The 18740-nt window shown below is 43.0% G+C and overlaps 1 protein-coding gene across 2 annotated transcripts in view; it reads left to right on the forward strand.

Moving 5' to 3' along the window:
- Positions 1-18740, forward strand: part of SETD3 (SET domain containing 3, actin N3(tau)-histidine methyltransferase) — an 85181-nt gene that overhangs the window by 58091 nt on the left and 8350 nt on the right. For both annotated transcript variants that reach the window (XM_074996548.1, XM_074996549.1), the window contains 3 exons: positions 415-529; positions 7097-7171; positions 10403-10569. In XM_074996548.1, the coding sequence (XP_074852649.1) occupies positions 415-529; positions 7097-7171; positions 10403-10569 (357 nt within the window). The remainder of the gene's footprint in view (positions 1-414; positions 530-7096; positions 7172-10402; positions 10570-18740) is intronic.

An 18740-nucleotide genomic window follows, 5' to 3' on the forward strand; every position in this document is an offset into this window, starting at 1 on the left:
AGGTTCCTGCAGCCTGACACCATTCCCCAGCAGGAGTGCCAGGCAGGCAGAGCAGGGCAAGCCCCTGTGAACCAATGCCCCACTGTTTGGACCCTGTTCCCTAGTGGGAATGGCTGGGCAGATCGGGGCAAGCCCCGCAATCCCACTCCATGGCTGTAGTGCCAGGTGAGGGTGGGGGCAGTGAAGTTGAGGGTGCACTTTTGTTCACCTGCTTGTTTCTCCAGGGCCAGTGGTCAGTGTTCATCATCCCGCAAGGCAATGGAGATGGTGAGAGGTGGCCTTGATTCCTCCTGCCATGCCTTCATATCATTGCCTGTCCACCCACCCTCCCTAAACTTGGACCCAGACAACTGTCCCAGTCTGCCTGCATGACTGGCTTCAACAAGGAAATTTTGAAGTTTTTATTCTTTGCAGATGGGCGGTTTCCTCTGTTATGACACGACAAAACCAGATTCCAACAGAAGATGGTTCCCGAGTTACCTTGGCCCTGATTCCTTTATGGGACATGTGTAATCACATTAATGGTCTGGTAAGGATTTCATCAATGTGGATAAGGAGCTTTAGAACTTAACATAGTAAACCATTCTAATTACTATTACACAGTTTAATGCCTGCTTAAACAGGGGTTTTATCTTCCATGCTCACCTTTGAAAGCAAACATCTTAAAGAAATCTGACAACTTCTTACATATCTTGACATAACCATTTCAACAAGAAAATCCGGTATACTTAGAGGACTTTTTAATGTAATTGCAAACTGCTTATTTTTTTCTTTCGCCTTGTTTGCAGCTTTGAGAAGACTTTTCCATGAAACAAGACTGGCTTGGTGGCAAAGTCCCAGCCACATTTGAATATTTGTAATCATCACACACACACAATTCTGTATCTGGTGTTGTCTCATGAAAACGTTTGCCAGACAGACACTTTTGTATTAGATATATGAAGATAGACTATGATGAAGGTTGTCTGTCAAAGTATCGCTAGCCAGGACACCACAAGGGAAAGTGGGTAGAAATTTGCAACTAAGTATATGTCTACACTACACAGCTTTTCTGTTCTGGTAATGCTATGATCTGAAGAAGTGGGTCTATCCCACGAAAGCTCATCACCTAATAAATTATTTTGTTAGTCTTTAAAGTGCTACATGACTGTTTTTTTCTTTTAGCAACCTGGATGTGTTGACACAGTTGTGCCACTAAAAGTCAGGAAGCATAAACAGAGTTGACGATTTTGCCAACAAAAAACGTCTACCTTCTGTGAGTGGCATTTGCTTTGGCAGTAGGAAAGCACTAAAAGCTGTGTACACTAGTACTTAATATGGCAAATCTTTCGTTGGGGTAAGGTTAAGTGCCTGCAAACAATACAAGCTTTACGCCATGGGTGTCCAACCTTTTGGCTTGCCCGGGCCGCATTGAGTGAAGATAGTCTTGGGCCGCGTACAAAATATATAATATAGTTAATGTATATAAATCACATAATAACGTTAAAAGTTTATGATCTTGTGGGGCCGCATTACTAGCTGTCCAGGGCTGCATGTGGCCCGCGGGCCGCAGGTTGGACACGCCTGCTTTACACTGTTGTAATAGGATGGGGTTTCTTGGCACAGCTAGAGAAATCAATCTTTGCTTAAAATCTGGGCTACTTACAGCATCAGGCTGGGATTTCCTTCTCACTAAGGCAAATCCAACCAGCCACAACAGCACTTCTGCCAGCCCCGTGGCCAATCAGAAGTGAACCCACACACAAGTGAACCCACACACTTTTCAGCTGCTGTATCAGCCCAGACCAACAACCCCCAACTTCAAGTGAGTGGTTATTAAACCTCTTTCATCAAATACAACACAGATTCTTCCAGACCCCCAGGGTCCAGCCCTAGACCTGGGTCAATATTTACTTGGATCTTACCCAAATCACCACGCAAAAGCCAGATCCCCAGATCTAAGGGTTTATTAATTAAAAAAAAAAGAGGAGGGGAGGGTTAGAGAGAAGAATTGTTAAAGCAATACTTTACATACATCAGTCATAACTACTGATGCAGGCCAGTGATGTTATTTGCTGGTTTTTGAAAGTCTCTGAAAGTTCATTTCAGGTTACATAGATTTAGCTATCAAAGCATTGTGGATCTGGCCCACTGGAGTCCACATGCTGGCACATAAACCTGTGGAGACCAAAACACAAAGGATACAAGATGGACACTGCTAAGTCCACAGCATGGCTCTCTTCTTGTCTTACAGGCAAAACCCTTTCTTCTTCCCCTAGTCCCTTGAGGGTCTGCCACCACCTGACTCTGGTGGGCTGCTGTGGCAAACTGCCATTGAATGAATTCCAGGAGACAGTCTCAAATTGCTGAGATGGAACTGTTCCTTTTGTTTCACTTCAGGTTGCTTGACCATTGGGCTGCATCCCATTGACATGTCCCAAGCATCTGGGATGTTTGTTTGTTTGTTTGTCTGAGCACTTGTTCATAGTCCATTCATTTTGGCTGAGGCTGAGTTCACACCTTCTATTGCAGAAATGTAGCTCTTTAAAGACTAACAAAATGATTATAAAACAAAAAAGCAGTCCAGTAGCACTTTAAAGACTAACAAAATAATTTATTAGGTGATGAGCTTTCATGGGACAGACCCACTGCAGAAGTGGATCTGTCCCAGGAAAGCTCATCACCGAATAAATAATTTTGTTAGTCTTTAAAGTGCTACTGGACTTCTTTTTTTTTGATAGTATATAGATTAGCATGGCTATTTCTCTGTTATTATTCAAAACGATTATAGTGCTACATTTCTGCTGCTTTGTTTTGTTGGAGTACAGACTAACATGGCTACCTCTCTGCTTCTGTTGTGAAGCTTGGCACTCAAACATTTTTTAACACAGAGAGAGAGAGCCGTGTTAGTCTGTATTCTATCAAAATAAAAAAAAGCAGTCATGCAGCACTTTAAAGACTAACAAAATAATTTATGCGGTGATGAGCTTTCCTGGGACAGATCCACTTCTTCAGATCATAGCCATACAAGACCAGACACAATATATAAAGGACTCTTTTACATACTTTGATGTTTTATCTAACTCTTAACTTCCCCACCCTACACTACCCTCCCCCACCATCCCTCTGCTCTTCTGATTTGCAAACCTTGATAACAATTTTTCTGATTTGTCAACCTTTAACAATTTTTGAACCTCTGTGTTTTATATATTGAGTCTGTTCTGGTAAGACTATGAAGTGAAGAAGTGGGTCTGTCCCACGAAAGCTCCCCACCTAATAAAATATTTTGTTAGTCTTTAAAGTGCTATATGACTGCTTTTTTATTTTCTAACACAGCTGCATAGCTAAAATTTATAACTTTACCTGCATACATGATACAGACATATAAGTAGCAGACACAGATTCACGGTATTGTCAGCTGTCAGCAGACACTTCACACGTCTCCCTCCCACCCCCCCACCCCCGGCACAATATTTGGGGCCAAAAGCCATGCTAGGCATTAAAAAGGTTTGCAGAGCCAATGTAAAATCCAGCCACATGACAGCTGGCAATTGAGCAACAGACAAAGCCTTTTTCAAAGCTATAAGGTTTTGTCACAAAAACTATTTTTAGCGACGAAATGGTGAGTGTACACGCTGCAATGCGATTTGGGGAGCGGGGGAAATGCCTAGTTTCAGCAACAAAATCTTGCACCCCTTGAGATACTCTTTCCTTCCCTTTATTGTTGACAAAGAGCCAGTGTAGACCCCATTGTTTGTTTTGTTGACAGCACTGTCTTCTGCCAGTATCCCACAATGCCTGAAGGTGCAGCTCAGTGTTATGATCTCTGCTGCACTGCAAGCATCTGCCCCTCTGCACTAAGAGCACAGTGGCAATCAGATTACTGCTGCAGGAGAAGTGGAACAGACTGCTGCGCTGTTTTGACATTTTTAGCACAAAGAGCTCTCAGAACTGCTCATGATGCCACTCCCAGCAGCCACATACCCACAGTGTACAGTGTATTTCTCACACTGTCAATGATGCCCAATGTGGATTTGATCTGTCAACGAGGAAGCAAGTGAATGCCTTCTGGTGACTTTTGTTTTGTCAACTTTTTGTTGTTGATGTAAGTTTTGTTTTCAGAATTTGATAGTGTAGACATACTCAGTCTATCTAATACTGCGTGCTCGTAACTATGCTGAAAGAGCCTTGTTATGGAGGCAGCAACAGAAGGAACAAAATCTAGTTCAACAAAACCAGTACATCTGTTAGTACTTCAAAGAAACACTACTTAATACATGCAAAAACGCTACTTCAGGGCATATTAAGCATTCAAAAGATGGGACATGTATATAGAAGGTTAAGCCTGCTGACGTTTTGGGCTCACTTTAGATTTCCTCCCAGCTCATAGAGGCCCACATTTCAAGTTGTTAGTGGGGTGATAAGTCTTGAACTGATTAAATGAAATTTCACGAAAGATTGGTTTGCCAGTCTTGTTCAGCCAACTACAGATCTTCCATATTTTAGAGTTTATGCTTTCAAATTATATTGTCAGTAAGCAGGATGATGTAGGTAAACAGCTAATATGATCTACTCCTCTGTATTTTAATAATCTGCTCCCTGTAAGGGAGCATTGATGACTGCTTTTTTGTTTTGTGAAGTCCACATGTCTTGACTGAAGCTAACTCAAATACTCATGCTGTCATAATGGTTTGCATTTTTCTGTTGTTATTAGTAGTTTGGTTTATTGGCTCCTGCAATGGGTTTCATTGTAGAGAGATCACTATGGCTGGCCGTATCAAATACAAAACAAAAAAATTGATGAGTTGATGAGCTTTCGTGGGGCAGGCCCACTTCTTCAGATCTGGAATTAGTGCTGAAAATGAACTGGCACGTTGAATATATATCGGAGAGAGAGATTTCAGTCCTGTCTGATGATTTTTTCTCTTTTTTTTTCCCCTTTCCTATTGAAATGGTATTTATTATCTATGTTTTTCTTTAACCAGTACCTTTTACAACCGAGTATTTGTTGCAGAATATGGTTTTCTCACTTTATTTCAAGGATAGATTGTGTTTAACTAGCTTCAAGTATACATTTGTTAAACTTCATGAAACAATTTAGAAAGCAAAAACCATCCAGCAAGGCTTAGGTGTAAGTATGGTACTTCTTATACCTCTCCTTGCCCTCTCTTACTTGACACATTTGGAGAGATTTGTTAATGTTCCCATTGACAGTCCTCAATGAGTGCTTTCAACAGTTGGAATTGGAAGTGTTGGGGGGAAGGAAGATAATTGATGTGTCTAAGAAAAAAAACACTTAAAATTAGCTACCCCATATTAAAAGCAAGGTCAGACAGGTTGCTTTAATTATGTCAAACTTCTCATAGAATTCCAGGGCTGGAAGGGACCTCAGGAGGTCTAGTCCAGCCCCCTGCCTAAAGCAGGATCAACCCCAACTAAATCATCCCAGTCAGGCCTATGTCAAGCCAGGACTTAAAAATCTCTAGGGATGGAGGTTCCACCACCACCTCTCAGTAACACATTCCTGTACGTCACCACCGTCCTGGTGAAATAATTTTTCCTAGTATCCAACCTACACCTCTCCCTCTGTAGCTTCAGACCATTGCTCCTTTTTGTACCATCTGTCATCATTGAGAACAGTCTTCCATCCTCTTTAGAGGCCCCTTTCAGGAAGTTGAAGGCTGCTATCAAATTACCCCTCAGTCTTCTCTTCTGCAAACTAAATAAGCCCAGATCTCTCAGCCTCTCCTCATAAGTCGTGCTCCAGGCCCTCAGTCATTTTCGTTTCCCTCTGCTGAACCCTCTCCAATGCATCCACATCCTTTTCTGTACTGGGGGATCCCAGAACTGGATGCAGTACTCCAGATGTGGCCTCATCAGTGCTGAGTAGAGGGGATTAGCTAGGCTTCAAAGAAAGTGCGTAAGGAACTTGCAAAAGTATCACACATTAATTTAGTGCAATTTTAAGCCGTGGCATCTATTTACAGTGCCATTATTTGTGTCCTATAGGACTCTGCTTATGGCTGCCATTTTGGATTTGCTTTGTCTGGAAAGATTCCCCTAATGTCACTATGAAAGCATTGTTTCAGCTTACAAATGCATGACTGTATCTGCAAACAGTGTAAAATTATTAATATGTAAAACTGCCAGCCAAACTTTCAAAGTAGCCTAAGGGGCTCTCTCCTCAGACAGAGCAAATCAAAGATGGCAGTCACAGCACAGAACCTGTTTTCCAGTGTAATCTCAGTAAATGAAAACAAACCTCCAATGAAGCCACAGGATCAAGAGAGAAAATCTGTGGCTTTTTGCAATTTGTCCCACAGGTTCATAACGTATCTTATTATAATGTAGCTGGAATCCTTTATTATATAGTTTCCATGTCAAATGTAGTTACCCCACATACCAGATCTAACTGAACATTTTTTTTTAACTTGAACAATACATTTTAGGATGGCTTTACTTATTAATATAAGCATTTTTATTTTCATGATTTTTAGAAGAAATGTATTCAGGGTATGATGGTAAAGACCTTTGTCCCCCGCCTCTGTCAGCTCCTAAAATCCCTCCATATTTGAGAATAATTGCTTAGCTTTCGATAAAGGAATTATTTGCAAGTAAATTGTAGTTTTCCAAAGATGGTATCCCTGAAAGACCCACAGTTATCCAACACCTCTTTCATTGACAGGGATCGAAAATGCACTGATGGTTGAGGGGTCTGATGCAGAATGTAGTATATTCAGTGCAGCACTTCAATAGGCCTCACAGGAGGGACTTTACACTCAAGAACTTTATAATAAGCTACTGGATTTAGGTAGGGACCAGCAAGTGGAGGTCAATGGAGGGTACTTCCCTCTAAGCTTTCCTTTTAATTCAGGTAAGAAGTTTCCTTCTTTGAGCCTCTCTAGTGCAGAGTTTTTTAATGTTCCTAACTAAGAAATGATTGCTTAGGATTCATAAAACATTTAGTAGCAACCATGTTGTATCAGGTGAAGGAAAAGCAGTATATGGAATTACTTTAGATAATATCCATCTCCAATAAAAGGCAGTTTTATGAAAATGGGGAGGAAAGAAATTTATATGCTAAAGACTCATTACTTTTTTCTTCCCCCTTGGGTAGATCACTACTGGCTACAATTTAGAAGATGACCGTTGTGAGTGTGTAGCTCTTCAGGATTTTAAGGCTGGAGAACAGGTAATGTGAGACCATTATCCATGCCTTGGCTATTTGATGGTGTTTTGCAAAACTGTATTGTTCATGCAACTATCTTGATGCAGAGGGTGAAGATTTCACACAAATACTTAATAACTAAACTCAAATGCTTTTCTTAGCTGCAGTAGAGCCTTACTAACTTGCAGATACAATCTGCACAAAAAGTGGTACTTAGTATTTTTCTGCCAAGATTTAATAGCAGAGTCTGAGGGTAAGGTCTTCTGTTACTCGGATTTTGTTGCTGGCTAATACATTTTAAAGTATTAGTAAAGCTAAATAAAATACAGTTGTCAACATAATGAGCACAATACATTCTCTGTCACATAATCATTCTTTGCAAATCTCCACTGTAGGAGTTGCATGCTTCCTCCTTCGTATAACAACTCTTTCATATGTTTAATCTCTTGGGAGTATATACTGTACAAGCTACTGATCTAGACCTTTTAGATGTGGTAACCAAAATCCATGCCCAAAACTGTCTTCAGTGCCTCTGTTTCCATCAGCAGTAGCAGGTACTGTTAACCTCCCTCTTTGTTTTTGTGCAGTGCACTTTTCTGTTTGTTTGAAATGTCTTAGTTTTGTATGACTAACATAAGAACATAAGAATGGCCATACTGGGTCAGACCAAAGGTCCATCCAGCCCAGCATCCCATCTGCCGACGGTGGCCAATGCCAGGTGCCCCAGAGAAGGAGAACAGAAGACAATGATCAAGTGATTTATCTCCTGCCATCCATCTCCTGCCCTTGTACTGAAGGCTAGGGCACCATACTTTATCCCTGGCTAATAGCCATTTATGGACCTAACCTGCAAAAATTTATCAAGCTCTTTTTTAAACCCTAATAGAGTCCTGGCCTTCACAGCCTCCTCGGGCAAGGAGTTCCACAGTTTGACTGTGCGCTGTGTGAAGAAAAATTTCCTTTTATTAGTTTTGAACTTACTACCCATCAATTTCATTTGGTGTCCCCTAGTTCTTGTATTATGGGAAAAGGTAAATAATTTTTCTATATTCACTTTCTCCACACCATTCATGATTTTATATACCTCTATCATATCGCCCCTCAATCGCCTCTTTTCCAAACTGAAAAGTCCCAGTCTCTCTAGCCTCTCCCCATATGGGACCCTTTCCAAGCCCCTAATCATCTTAGTCGCCCTTTTCTGAACCTTTTCTAATGCCAATATATCTTTTTTGAGGTGAGGAGACCACATCTGCACGCAGTACTCAAGATGTGGGCGTACCATAGTTTTATATAGGGGAAGTATGATATCTTTTGTCTTATTATCGATCCCTTTTTTAATAATTCCTAACATCCTATTTGCCTTACTAACTGCCGCTGCACACTGCGTGGATGTCTTCAGAGAACTATCCACTATAACTCCAAGATCCCTTTCCTGATCTGTCGTAGCTAAATTTGACCCCATCATGTAGTACGTGTAATTTGGGTTATTTTTTCCAACATGCATTACCTTACACTTACCCACATTAAATTTCATTTGCCATTTTGCTGCCCAATCACTCAGTTTGCTGAGATCTTTTTGTAGTTCTTCACAATCCCTTTTGCTTTTGACTGTCCTGAACAACTTGGTGTCATCTGCAAACTTTGCCACCTCACTTGACTAACTTGAGATAGCGTCGTACTTGTTCAGTCAGTAGAGGTGGTGCTATCAACAGCCCAGGAGACAAAGGCCATTTGTCCAGCAGACGTTTGGCTTATGCTTTGTGTGCCCCAAGACCTTAGTCAGATGAGAGAGAAGCCTGATGCTAATCATCCTGGACTACGACCAATTGGTCCAGTCATTAAAACAAACAGACCAATACTTTAAAGCTTTGCCCACACCAGCTAAAGTGCCTGTTGGTGAAAACGGGAACAGGTGAAGTAGTATTGTGCACAGTTGACTTACAAATGCATTCTTGGATGCTGAATGTAGTTGTTCACTGATCAAAGAACAAGCTAAGCTGCATTCAACACCAACTCAGTACGGTGTGGATAAGAGGTGCATCAGCTCCATGGTGTGTTCTGCAGATATGTGTGGAAAGATGCTGATCCCACATCTTTCACTTGCAGTCAATTAAGAAATGATGTATTAAGTTGTTAAAAAGCAGAATTTCTCTAAAGAAGGGGAGCATCTGTCCTCTGAAACCTGATGAATTGAGCTGATTGAGGCAGCATACAAACAGTTTGTGCATGGACTTTCCTTGGCTGGAAGGGGGCTTGGGTCCAATGTTCAAATACTTAATTTGTTGGGGGCACTTTTGGTACATGGGCAGGTTCCTTGCACTCATCTGTGAGTGCAGAACTTGAACTCCTCTTTTGTTGTTTTCTCCTTGGATTGCAACCTTTGTGCCCCAAAGAATGTTGTATAGCTATGCCCCTTTCTTCTTGTCCTTTGTCTTTTTTCTAAAAGACATGATGGAGTTGCACTTGACATAGGTAATAGTATAGGGAAATTTTGTGATGTATGTTTTGCAGGAGGTCAAACTAGATCATCACAATGGTCACTTCTGGCTTTAAAAAAAATCAATGTATCTAAGGTTTGCGGAGGTCTGTCTCTTATATCTGTACGTTATAGAACTATCATACATAGATTCATTGCCTTTATAATGCGAGCTGATTTAAGAATCTAAATTATTAGCAGGCTTCCATGGATAAACTTTTTAAAAGGTGACCTCAAGCTCATCTAAGGGTCTGTAACCAGAATGTTTTTTAGTTCTAAAGGCAGTGATTGTATTGGATCTATGTACAAGAAAAGAGTCTTGTTTCTGTTGACAATTCCATTATCATAAAAAGATTATTGTGGTGCTGTGACTTGCTGTGCCAAGATCTTTATTCAGCTGAATGCTATGTGAAAAACTGCAATGTGAACTTGTGGATGTTTTTCTTTAAAGTCCCACTTCTTTTAAAACACTTGTTGCAGTGTATGCGGCTGTCTCCCTTTTGCATGCAGGATATAAAAATTCAGGCCCATCTCAGTACATAGAAATTTTGTCTACATTGCACAACTTCCTTGAAGTTTTGCAGTAACACTCCTCAGTATTTTGAGTCATTAAATGAAAATAAACATACATTTCAGTCTTACAACCATATAAGATTTTTATTTCATGACAGAATAACTTTATTTAGTAAATAATTTTCCACTTATGTCAGTTTTGTGCATTAATCTTAAGATTCCCTTTCTACACCTACCATTCCTTCACTCTCTTTTTGTCCTTCTAGATTTACATTTTTTATGGCACTCGGTCGAATGCTGAATTTGTGATCCACAGTGGATTTTTTTTTGATAATAATTCACATGACAGAGTAAAAATAAAGCTTGGAGTGAGTAAAAGTGACAGGCTGTATGCTATGAAGGCAGAGGTCTTAGCTCGTGCTGGCATTCCAACGTAAGTAAAGTTTAAATTATTTCAAAATGTGTATAGTCCAGTAGTACATTATTAACATTGCTTTGCAAAGTTTGCTTAGTCCTAGTAGCTTGTATGTTTATATTGCAAATTAAATGCATTGTGATAATGAAGTTTAGTAAACAGTTTTGATCCAAATAATCTGGTTTGGAGCGTATACCTGGAGGAATTAGATTTTCTTTTATAAATGCATTATTAAAAAGAACAAAAGAGTAAATGTGAACCAATATGTGGCTTTTATTACTTCCCTATTCCTCCTCCGCATGTCCTGCAATGGTCAGTTTGTCATCAGTAGTGGTTTCAACTATTTTTACATAAGAACGGCCATACTGCGTCAGACCAAAGGTCCATCTAGCTCAGTATCCTGTCTGCTGACAGTAGCCAATAGCAGGTGCCCCAGAGGAGGTGAACAGAAGACAATGATTAAGTGATTTGTCTCCTGTCATCCATCTCCTGCCTTCGACAAAAGGCTAGTCACCATACCTTACCCCTTGCTAATAGCCATCTGCGGACCTAACCTCCAAATATTTATCGAGCTCTTTTTTAACTCTTTTAGAGTCCTGGCCTTCACAGCGTCCTCTGGTGTAAGGAGTTCCACAGGTTGACTGTGCACTGTGTGAAGAAAAACTTTTTTATTAGTTTTGAACCTGCTACCCATTAATTTCATTTGGTGACCTCCTAGTTCTTATATTATGGGAACAAGTAAATAACTTTTCTGTGTTCACTATCTCCACACCATTCATGATTTTATATACCTCTATCATATCGCCCCTCAGTCTCCTCTTTTCTAGACTGGAAAGTCCCAGTCTCTCTAGCCTCTCCTCATATGGGACCGTTCCAAACCCTTAATCATTTTAGTTGCCCTTTTCTGAACCTTTTCTAACGCCAGTATATCTTTTTTGAGGTGTGGAGATCACATCTGCACGCAGTACTCAAGATGTGAGCGTACCATAGTTTTATATAGGGGAAGTAAGATATTCTTCATCTTATTTTCTATCCCTTTTTTAATTATTCCTAACATCCTATTTGCTTTACTGACTGCCACTGCACACTGCGTGGATGTTTTCAGAGAACTATCCACTATAATTCCAAGATCCCTTTCCTGATCTGTTGTAGCTAAATTTGCCCCCATCATATTATATGTATAATTAGGGTTATTTTTCCCAATGTGCATTACCTTACACTTACCCACATTAAATTTCATTTGCCATTTTGCTGCCCAATCACTCAGTTTGCTGAGATCTTTTTGAAGTTCTTCATAGTCTGCTTTGGTTTTGACTATCCTGTACAGTTTGGTGTCATCTGCAAACTTTGCCACCTCACTGCTCACCCCTTTCTCTAGATCGTTGACGAATAAGTAAAACAAGATTTGTCCCAGGACTGACCCTTGGGGAACACCACTAGTTACCCCCTTCCATTGTGAAAATTTACCATTTATTCCTACCCATTGTTTTCTGTCTTTTAACCAGTTCCCAATCCATGAAAGGATCTTTCCTCCTATCCCATGACCACCTAATTTACATAAGAGCCTTTGGTGAGGAACCGTGTCAAAGGCTCTCTTGAAATCTAAATATACTATGTCTACTGGATCCCCCCTGTCCGTATGCTTGTTAACCCCTTCAAAGAACTCTAATAGATTAGTAAGACACGACTTCCCTTTACAGAAACCATGTTGACTTTTGCTCAACAAATCATGTTCTTCTATGTGTCTGACAATTTTATTCTTTACTATTGTTTCTACTAATTTGGCCGGTACTAAAGTTAAACTTACCAGTCTGTAATTGCTAGGGTCTCCTTTAGAGCCCTTTTTAAATATTGGTGTTATATTAGTTGTCTTCCAATCATTGGGTACCAAAGCTGATTTAAAGGATAGGTTACAAACCACCGTTAATAGTTCCGCAATTTCACATTTTCAACCCTTGGGTGAATACCATCTGGTCCTGGAGACTTGTGACTGTTTAGCTTATCAGTTAGTTCCAAAACCCTCTCTAATGACACTTCAATCTGGGACAGTTCCTCAGATTTGTCACCCATAAAGGACGGCTCAGATTTGGGAATCTCTCTAACATCCTCAGCCGTGAAGACTGAAGCAAAGAAATCATTTAGTTTTTCCGCAATGGCATTATCTTTCTTGATTGCTCCTTTTACGTCTCTATTGTCCAGGGGCCCCACTGCTTTTTTAGCAGGCTTCCTGCTTCTAATGTACTTAAAAAACATTTTACTATTGTTTTTTGAATTTATGGCTAACTGTTCCTCAAAATCTCTTTGGCTTTTCTTATTACATTTTTACATTTAATTTGGCAGTGTTTATGTTCCTTTCAATTTGGGTCACTAGGATTTGACGTCCACTTTTTAAAAGATGCCTTTTTATCTCTCACTGCCTCTTTTACATGGTTGTTAAGCCGTGGTGGTTCTTTTTTAGATCTCTTACTTTGTTTTTTAATTTGGGGTATACATTTAAGTTGGGCCTCTAATATGGTGTCTTCCTTAGATAAAACTGCTGTTGGTTCAGGCAGTACAGTAAACTCTGTCTTAACCATTGTGTCATCCAAAACTCTCAAATAACTGACATTTTAACAGTAAATAAATTTTAGTTATGTTTTCCATAAGTGCAGTATAGTGAACGTAATTACAAATAAATACAGCAAATACAATATAAGTATTCAGTGTACAATGCTACGTTTTTGGTTAAGTAAAGTATTGTGCATACTTTTTTGTTTGTTTCTTAATATCCAATCCTGTTTCCTTTAGTGTTATGCATTGCTAGTTACACATCTCTGTTATCCAGAATATTTCAATATCTGGTGACCTCCCGGTCCCAGGGCTGCTGGATATGAAAGAGTTTGCTGTAGTATGGTGGGTAGCAATCAGGAAATATTTTGTCAGGGTGAAAAGAAACATCCTAATGGAAGCTATTATCTAGACCACGGGTGAGAAAACTTTTTACATCAATCCTGCTTTTTTATCTCTGCAATTAGCAACCAACTCCTTCTCTCTCCTCCCCCACCCTGGACAGCACTGGAAGCAAGTGGTGGTGTCTCAGACATGACGTGCTGAGCTCCCTCAGCAATGGTAGTGGCAGAAGGCCTGGGAGAGGCAGTGGATAAATCAGCTTTCCGAATGCCCTTTCTTTCTTTTGGATAGCCTAGCTTTTATTTTTAGTTCATTCAAGCAAGATAGACCAGCAAAAAAATTTGTGAATCTCCTTTTTTACCGATTGAACCCATGGGATCATCTTTCTGACCCTGTCACTAAACAGAAAGAGCTATTAATTGTGATATTAATTGTGCTAGGTTTATAAATTACACTGCTTCTTACAGTAATGGATTCTCAGCAGCAATGAAACTTTAAACAAAATATGTTCCATTCTCTTTATATCATACTCTCAGAAGCTTTGATGCAAGTCCAGCCCAGGGTTCCTCAAGGAATTAAGTCTGAACACACCTTTTGTAAGATGTGGGGAAGGTGGTGTGCTAGTGGGAAGCTCAGCCTGAATTCCCCCGAACGTTCAACCACCGCTAAATTCCCCACAGGAGAGTCATTAATCAAGCTGCTTTCCTGCAGGAAGGCCACACCCTCCTTGTGGGAGAGACACGGGGAGCAAGCTGCTGCGCTGGGCGTGGGGTTAGAAGACCAGGAGAGAGAGCTCTCGGCAGAGTTCAGCATAATAGAAGCAGAGTGGCTGCAGGGGAGGGAGAAAGGGGCAGCCTGATCGTTCTGCACCCCCTCACTCAATTTCACATCCCCCCACAAGGGACGCGCCCTACACTTTGCGCACCCCTGATCTAAGCCCTTGAGTGTTGAATATGTCAATAACTGATTAATGACTGATATTGAACCAATCATAGTACAAGTTGAACATCTCTAGCCCAGCACCCTGAGGACCCAACTGGTGCCGACTGAGAGAATTTCTGAACCAAGGGAGGTCAATATTGTCTAGCTGCATTACCAGCACTTCCACTGCTTATTAGGCTCTTTGAAGGCATTTAGGGGTAAGTCACAGCTAAATAACAGCACAGACTACCGAGAGCCAAGTTGGTGGCTGTAAACAAACTTTACAGGACCACTGGAACCTGACCACAACCATGATAAGTGATCACTCTTCTTCGAGTGGTCCCCGTGGGTGCTCCACAGTAGGTGTCGGGCTCGCCCCGGCGCCGCAGCTTGGAAAATCTTCAGCAGTCTCCGTCGGGTCGCACATGCGCCGATGCGCGTCGGCTCTTCGCGCGCTTACGGTCACGTGTGCGATCCGGTCCCCGCCAGTTCCTTCTCAACCGCTAGCGGCTGCAGACGGAATCCTCTCTGGCTCCAACGCCTGAGACAGATAAATCTTATTTTTTCTCGTGTTAATAGTTTTTTAACAGTTCATAGTTAGCAGTTCTATAGTTATTATAGTTAGTTACTCTGTTAAAAGTTGTTAAAAGCTAAAGACTATTTTAAAACCGCAGTGGCCGCCTCCGGGCGGGCCCACTGCTTTTGTTTGTCAGCCTTCAAAGGCCAACGGTTATTAACATCACCTAATAGACTGTTAAGTGTGCTGTTAGCACCTAAGGACTCAGAGTTAAGTTTTAACAATGCCATCCCCCGGCTTTAAGAAGTGTGAATCTTGCTGGGAGGCCATGCCTGCTTTGGATGGCCATAGCAGATGCATACGGTGCCTCGGGGAGACGCACGTTCCCCAGAAGTGCTCCCATTGTTCCAAGTTGACTAATAGAGCTAGAAAAGATAGAGAAATGAGGCTGAAGATGCTACTAGTTGACAAAGCACTTCAGCCTGCCTCATCAGAGACAACGCATGCGGAGGGCTCTTCAGGGTCGCACAAGAGGAAGGCTGCCTCTTTGACCTCCTCTGCGCAGAAGAAAAGAAGAGCCTCGCCTACTCGATCCCTGCCCCTTACTGTTGGGAGCGGGACGAGTGTAACAAAGGGCCCACGCACGCTGGCTTCCTCCACTGGTAAAGCCGTGGCGCATGCAACCACTCAAGGCCCTGCAGCTACCGGGGAGACGGCACCGAGAGCCATGCGGGCACTAGTCAGTCCAGCACCAGCTACTGCGGCACCGATCGAGACTTCCCCAGAGGCACCGAGGACGACGGCACCGGGATCGACGGCACCGGCAACAGGGGCACCGGGAGCAGTGGAAATCAGCATGACACCTGCTCCGCTACCAAGTTCACCGATAAGACCACCTGAGAGGGTAAAGGCTAAAACAAAGACCAGGCACTGCAGCCCCTCTCCTGAGGTAATTGCACTGCCTCTGTCAGCACGATCACCACCGGAGATTCGACGGGCAGCAACACCTTCAGCCTGCCACAGACGTCCTTCTCCTTTTCTTCAGAGTCCATCCCAGGGGTCTGCATGCTTTTCTCCATCATCTAGCAGAGATCCCTACGAGTCTTCTCACAGAGGCTCTCCTTGTACATCGGTATCATCTCGGAGGTCTCGACATTCCAGGCACCACCCTTACATCCTTGGGTCATGGTCCAGGTCTCCATCGCCGGGCCCCCGTCCCTGTTGCTACGACCGCCATCATTATGCGGGGCGTCAGCATAGGAGGTCGACATCTCACTATGGATCCCCGTCGACCACCCCTCAACGCCAGTGTTCTAATTCCACCTGGGGGAACACCACGAGTTCCCCAATCAGAGGCTGGGTCTAAAGACATTGAACCCCACCTCGAAATTCCACAAAGGCAATCACATCAATACAGCCAGGATCCAGAGGAATTGGAGGAGAGATACCATAGTGATACCTCCTCATCCTTGCCAGACGAGGCCGTGGTCCCTGGAGACATTTCTCCCCCAGATGACCTGAAACAGTTCCAGGAGCTGTTCAAACGAGTAGCTCAATCCCAAGATATTCAAGTGGTGGAGGTGCAGGAGAAACACCACAGACTCCTTAAAAACCTCAGGCCTCCATCTTCTTCTAAAATTGCTATTCCTCTGGACGATGCAATCATGGAAGCAGCCACTAATATATGGCAGACTCCAGCATCCGCTCCTCCTACCAACAAAAGAGTGGACAAAAAGTACTTCGTCCCTGCGAAAGGTATGGAATTTCTATTTAGTCATCCACAGCCAAACTCGCTAGTGGTTGAATCGTCCCAACACAGGTCCAAATCGTCCCAGTACAAATCTGGGGGATTGGACAAGGACATAAAGAAGCTGGATCTTCTGGGTAGAAAAGCCTACTCCTCCTCTACTCTGTTGCTCCGCATGGCCAACTATGCCGCTCATTTGTCGAATCACAATTTCGACAACTATTCCAAGCTTACTGCCCTCTTGGACTTCCTTCCGGAGGATAAAAGGCCAATTCTTAAGGCAATTGTGCAAGAGGGCTATGCGGCTTCTCAAGTGGGCGTGCAGATTGCACTGGATGTGGCAGACACAGCGGCCCGCGCTGTGGCCACTGCAGTGGTAATGCGGAGAGAGTCATGGCTTCGCACATCCGGCATTCCAAAGGATTTACAGGTCAAAATTGCAGACCTCCCCTTCGACAAAATAAAATTGTTTGCTGAATCGACCGACTCAGTCCTACACTCGAGCAAAGATTCCAGAGCGACACGTCGGACTTTGGGGATATATACCCCACCGTTCAGAAGGAAGAAATTTTATCCTCAGCAACGCCGTTATGGTTACCAAGAGCAACGTACCCAATTTCAACGGGGGTATGATCAGGGACGTCATCAACAAACAGATTATAAGGGCCCTAGGCACCGGCCTCAGCAGGGCAGCGCCTCCGCAGGGCAAAGTGCAAGACAGCAAGTTTGACGGGTATGTCGAGGGCTGCGAAGCCAAGACCGTACCTCAGTGCCAATCTCAGTACATGTTCCATCACCGACTCAAGCCATTTTACCCACAATGGAAAAGCATCACGTCGGACAAGTGGGTATTGGAGATTGTAAACACGGGATACACGATCCCCTTCCAGTCTTTACCTCCACCAAATCCTCCCACCGCACCCCTTCTCAGAGACCCCTCTCACCTACCGGAATTAAGGCGGGAGGTGGACCACCTCCTATTCATAGGGGCGGTGGAGAGAGTACCGGAACAATTTCAAGGCAAAGGGTTCTACTCCAGGTATTTCCTGACGGAAAAGAAGACAGGAGGGTGGAGACCCATTTTGGATCTACGCGCACTGAACCAGTACCTACGCAAACAACACTTCAAAATGACTACGATGGCTTCAGTAATCACGGCACTAGACCATGGTGATTGGTTTGCAGCCCTCGACTCACAGGATGTGTATTTTCATATCGCAATTCATCCAGCCCACAGGCGTTTCCTCCAGTTCCTTGTGGGCACAGATCATTTCCAGAACAGAGTCCTCCCATTCGGACTCTCTTCAGCACCCAGAGTCTTCACCAAGACCTTAGCGGTGGTGTCAGCATACCTACACAGACAGGGAGTTTTCATTTTCCCGTACCTGGACGATTGCCTGCTAAAGGGAACTTCCCGGGCGGAGGTACTACGGTTGATACACATCACCACAAACACATTTACCTCACTGGGCCTCATCATTAATTTCTCAAAGTCAAAGACCGACCCCACGCAAAATATAGAGTTTATAGGGGCTCGGATAGACTCAGTCATGTCAAGGGTGTATTTACCCGAGGCTCGTTTTCGTGCCATCGAATCTCTCGTACAACTACTAACGTACAGCCCCACTGTTCCAGTTCTCATGTGCTTACAACTGTTGGGGCATATGGCAACCACCACGTTTGTGGTGCAAAACGCCAGGCTGCATATGCAAGGATTGCAGCATTGGTTGGCAACCGTATACAAACCCTCAATCCACACCGTCCACAAGAGGGTGTCACTTACAACAGAGGCACGAAGCTTGCTAACATGGTGGGGAAACCCCAAGAATCTCCTAACAGGGGTGCCCTTCCGCCAACCGCAAATTACTGTGTTCATTACAACAGATGCCTCCCATATGGGATGGGGGGCTCACATGGACAACAAAACCACTCAAGGATTCTGGTCCCCTGCGGAGAAGACACTGCACATAAACATATTAGAGCTCAGGGCAGTGTTCAATGCGTGCAGGCATTTTCACAATTATCTGCGCGGAAAAATAGTCAGCGTGAATACCGACACCACCACCACCATGTTTTATATAAACCAACAGGGGGGAGCCAGGTCTCGTACGCTTT

The sequence above is a fragment of the Carettochelys insculpta genome, chromosome 6, assembly GCF_033958435.1.
Source record: "Carettochelys insculpta isolate YL-2023 chromosome 6, ASM3395843v1, whole genome shotgun sequence".
NCBI classification, from domain to species: Eukaryota; Metazoa; Chordata; order Testudines; family Carettochelyidae; genus Carettochelys; species Carettochelys insculpta.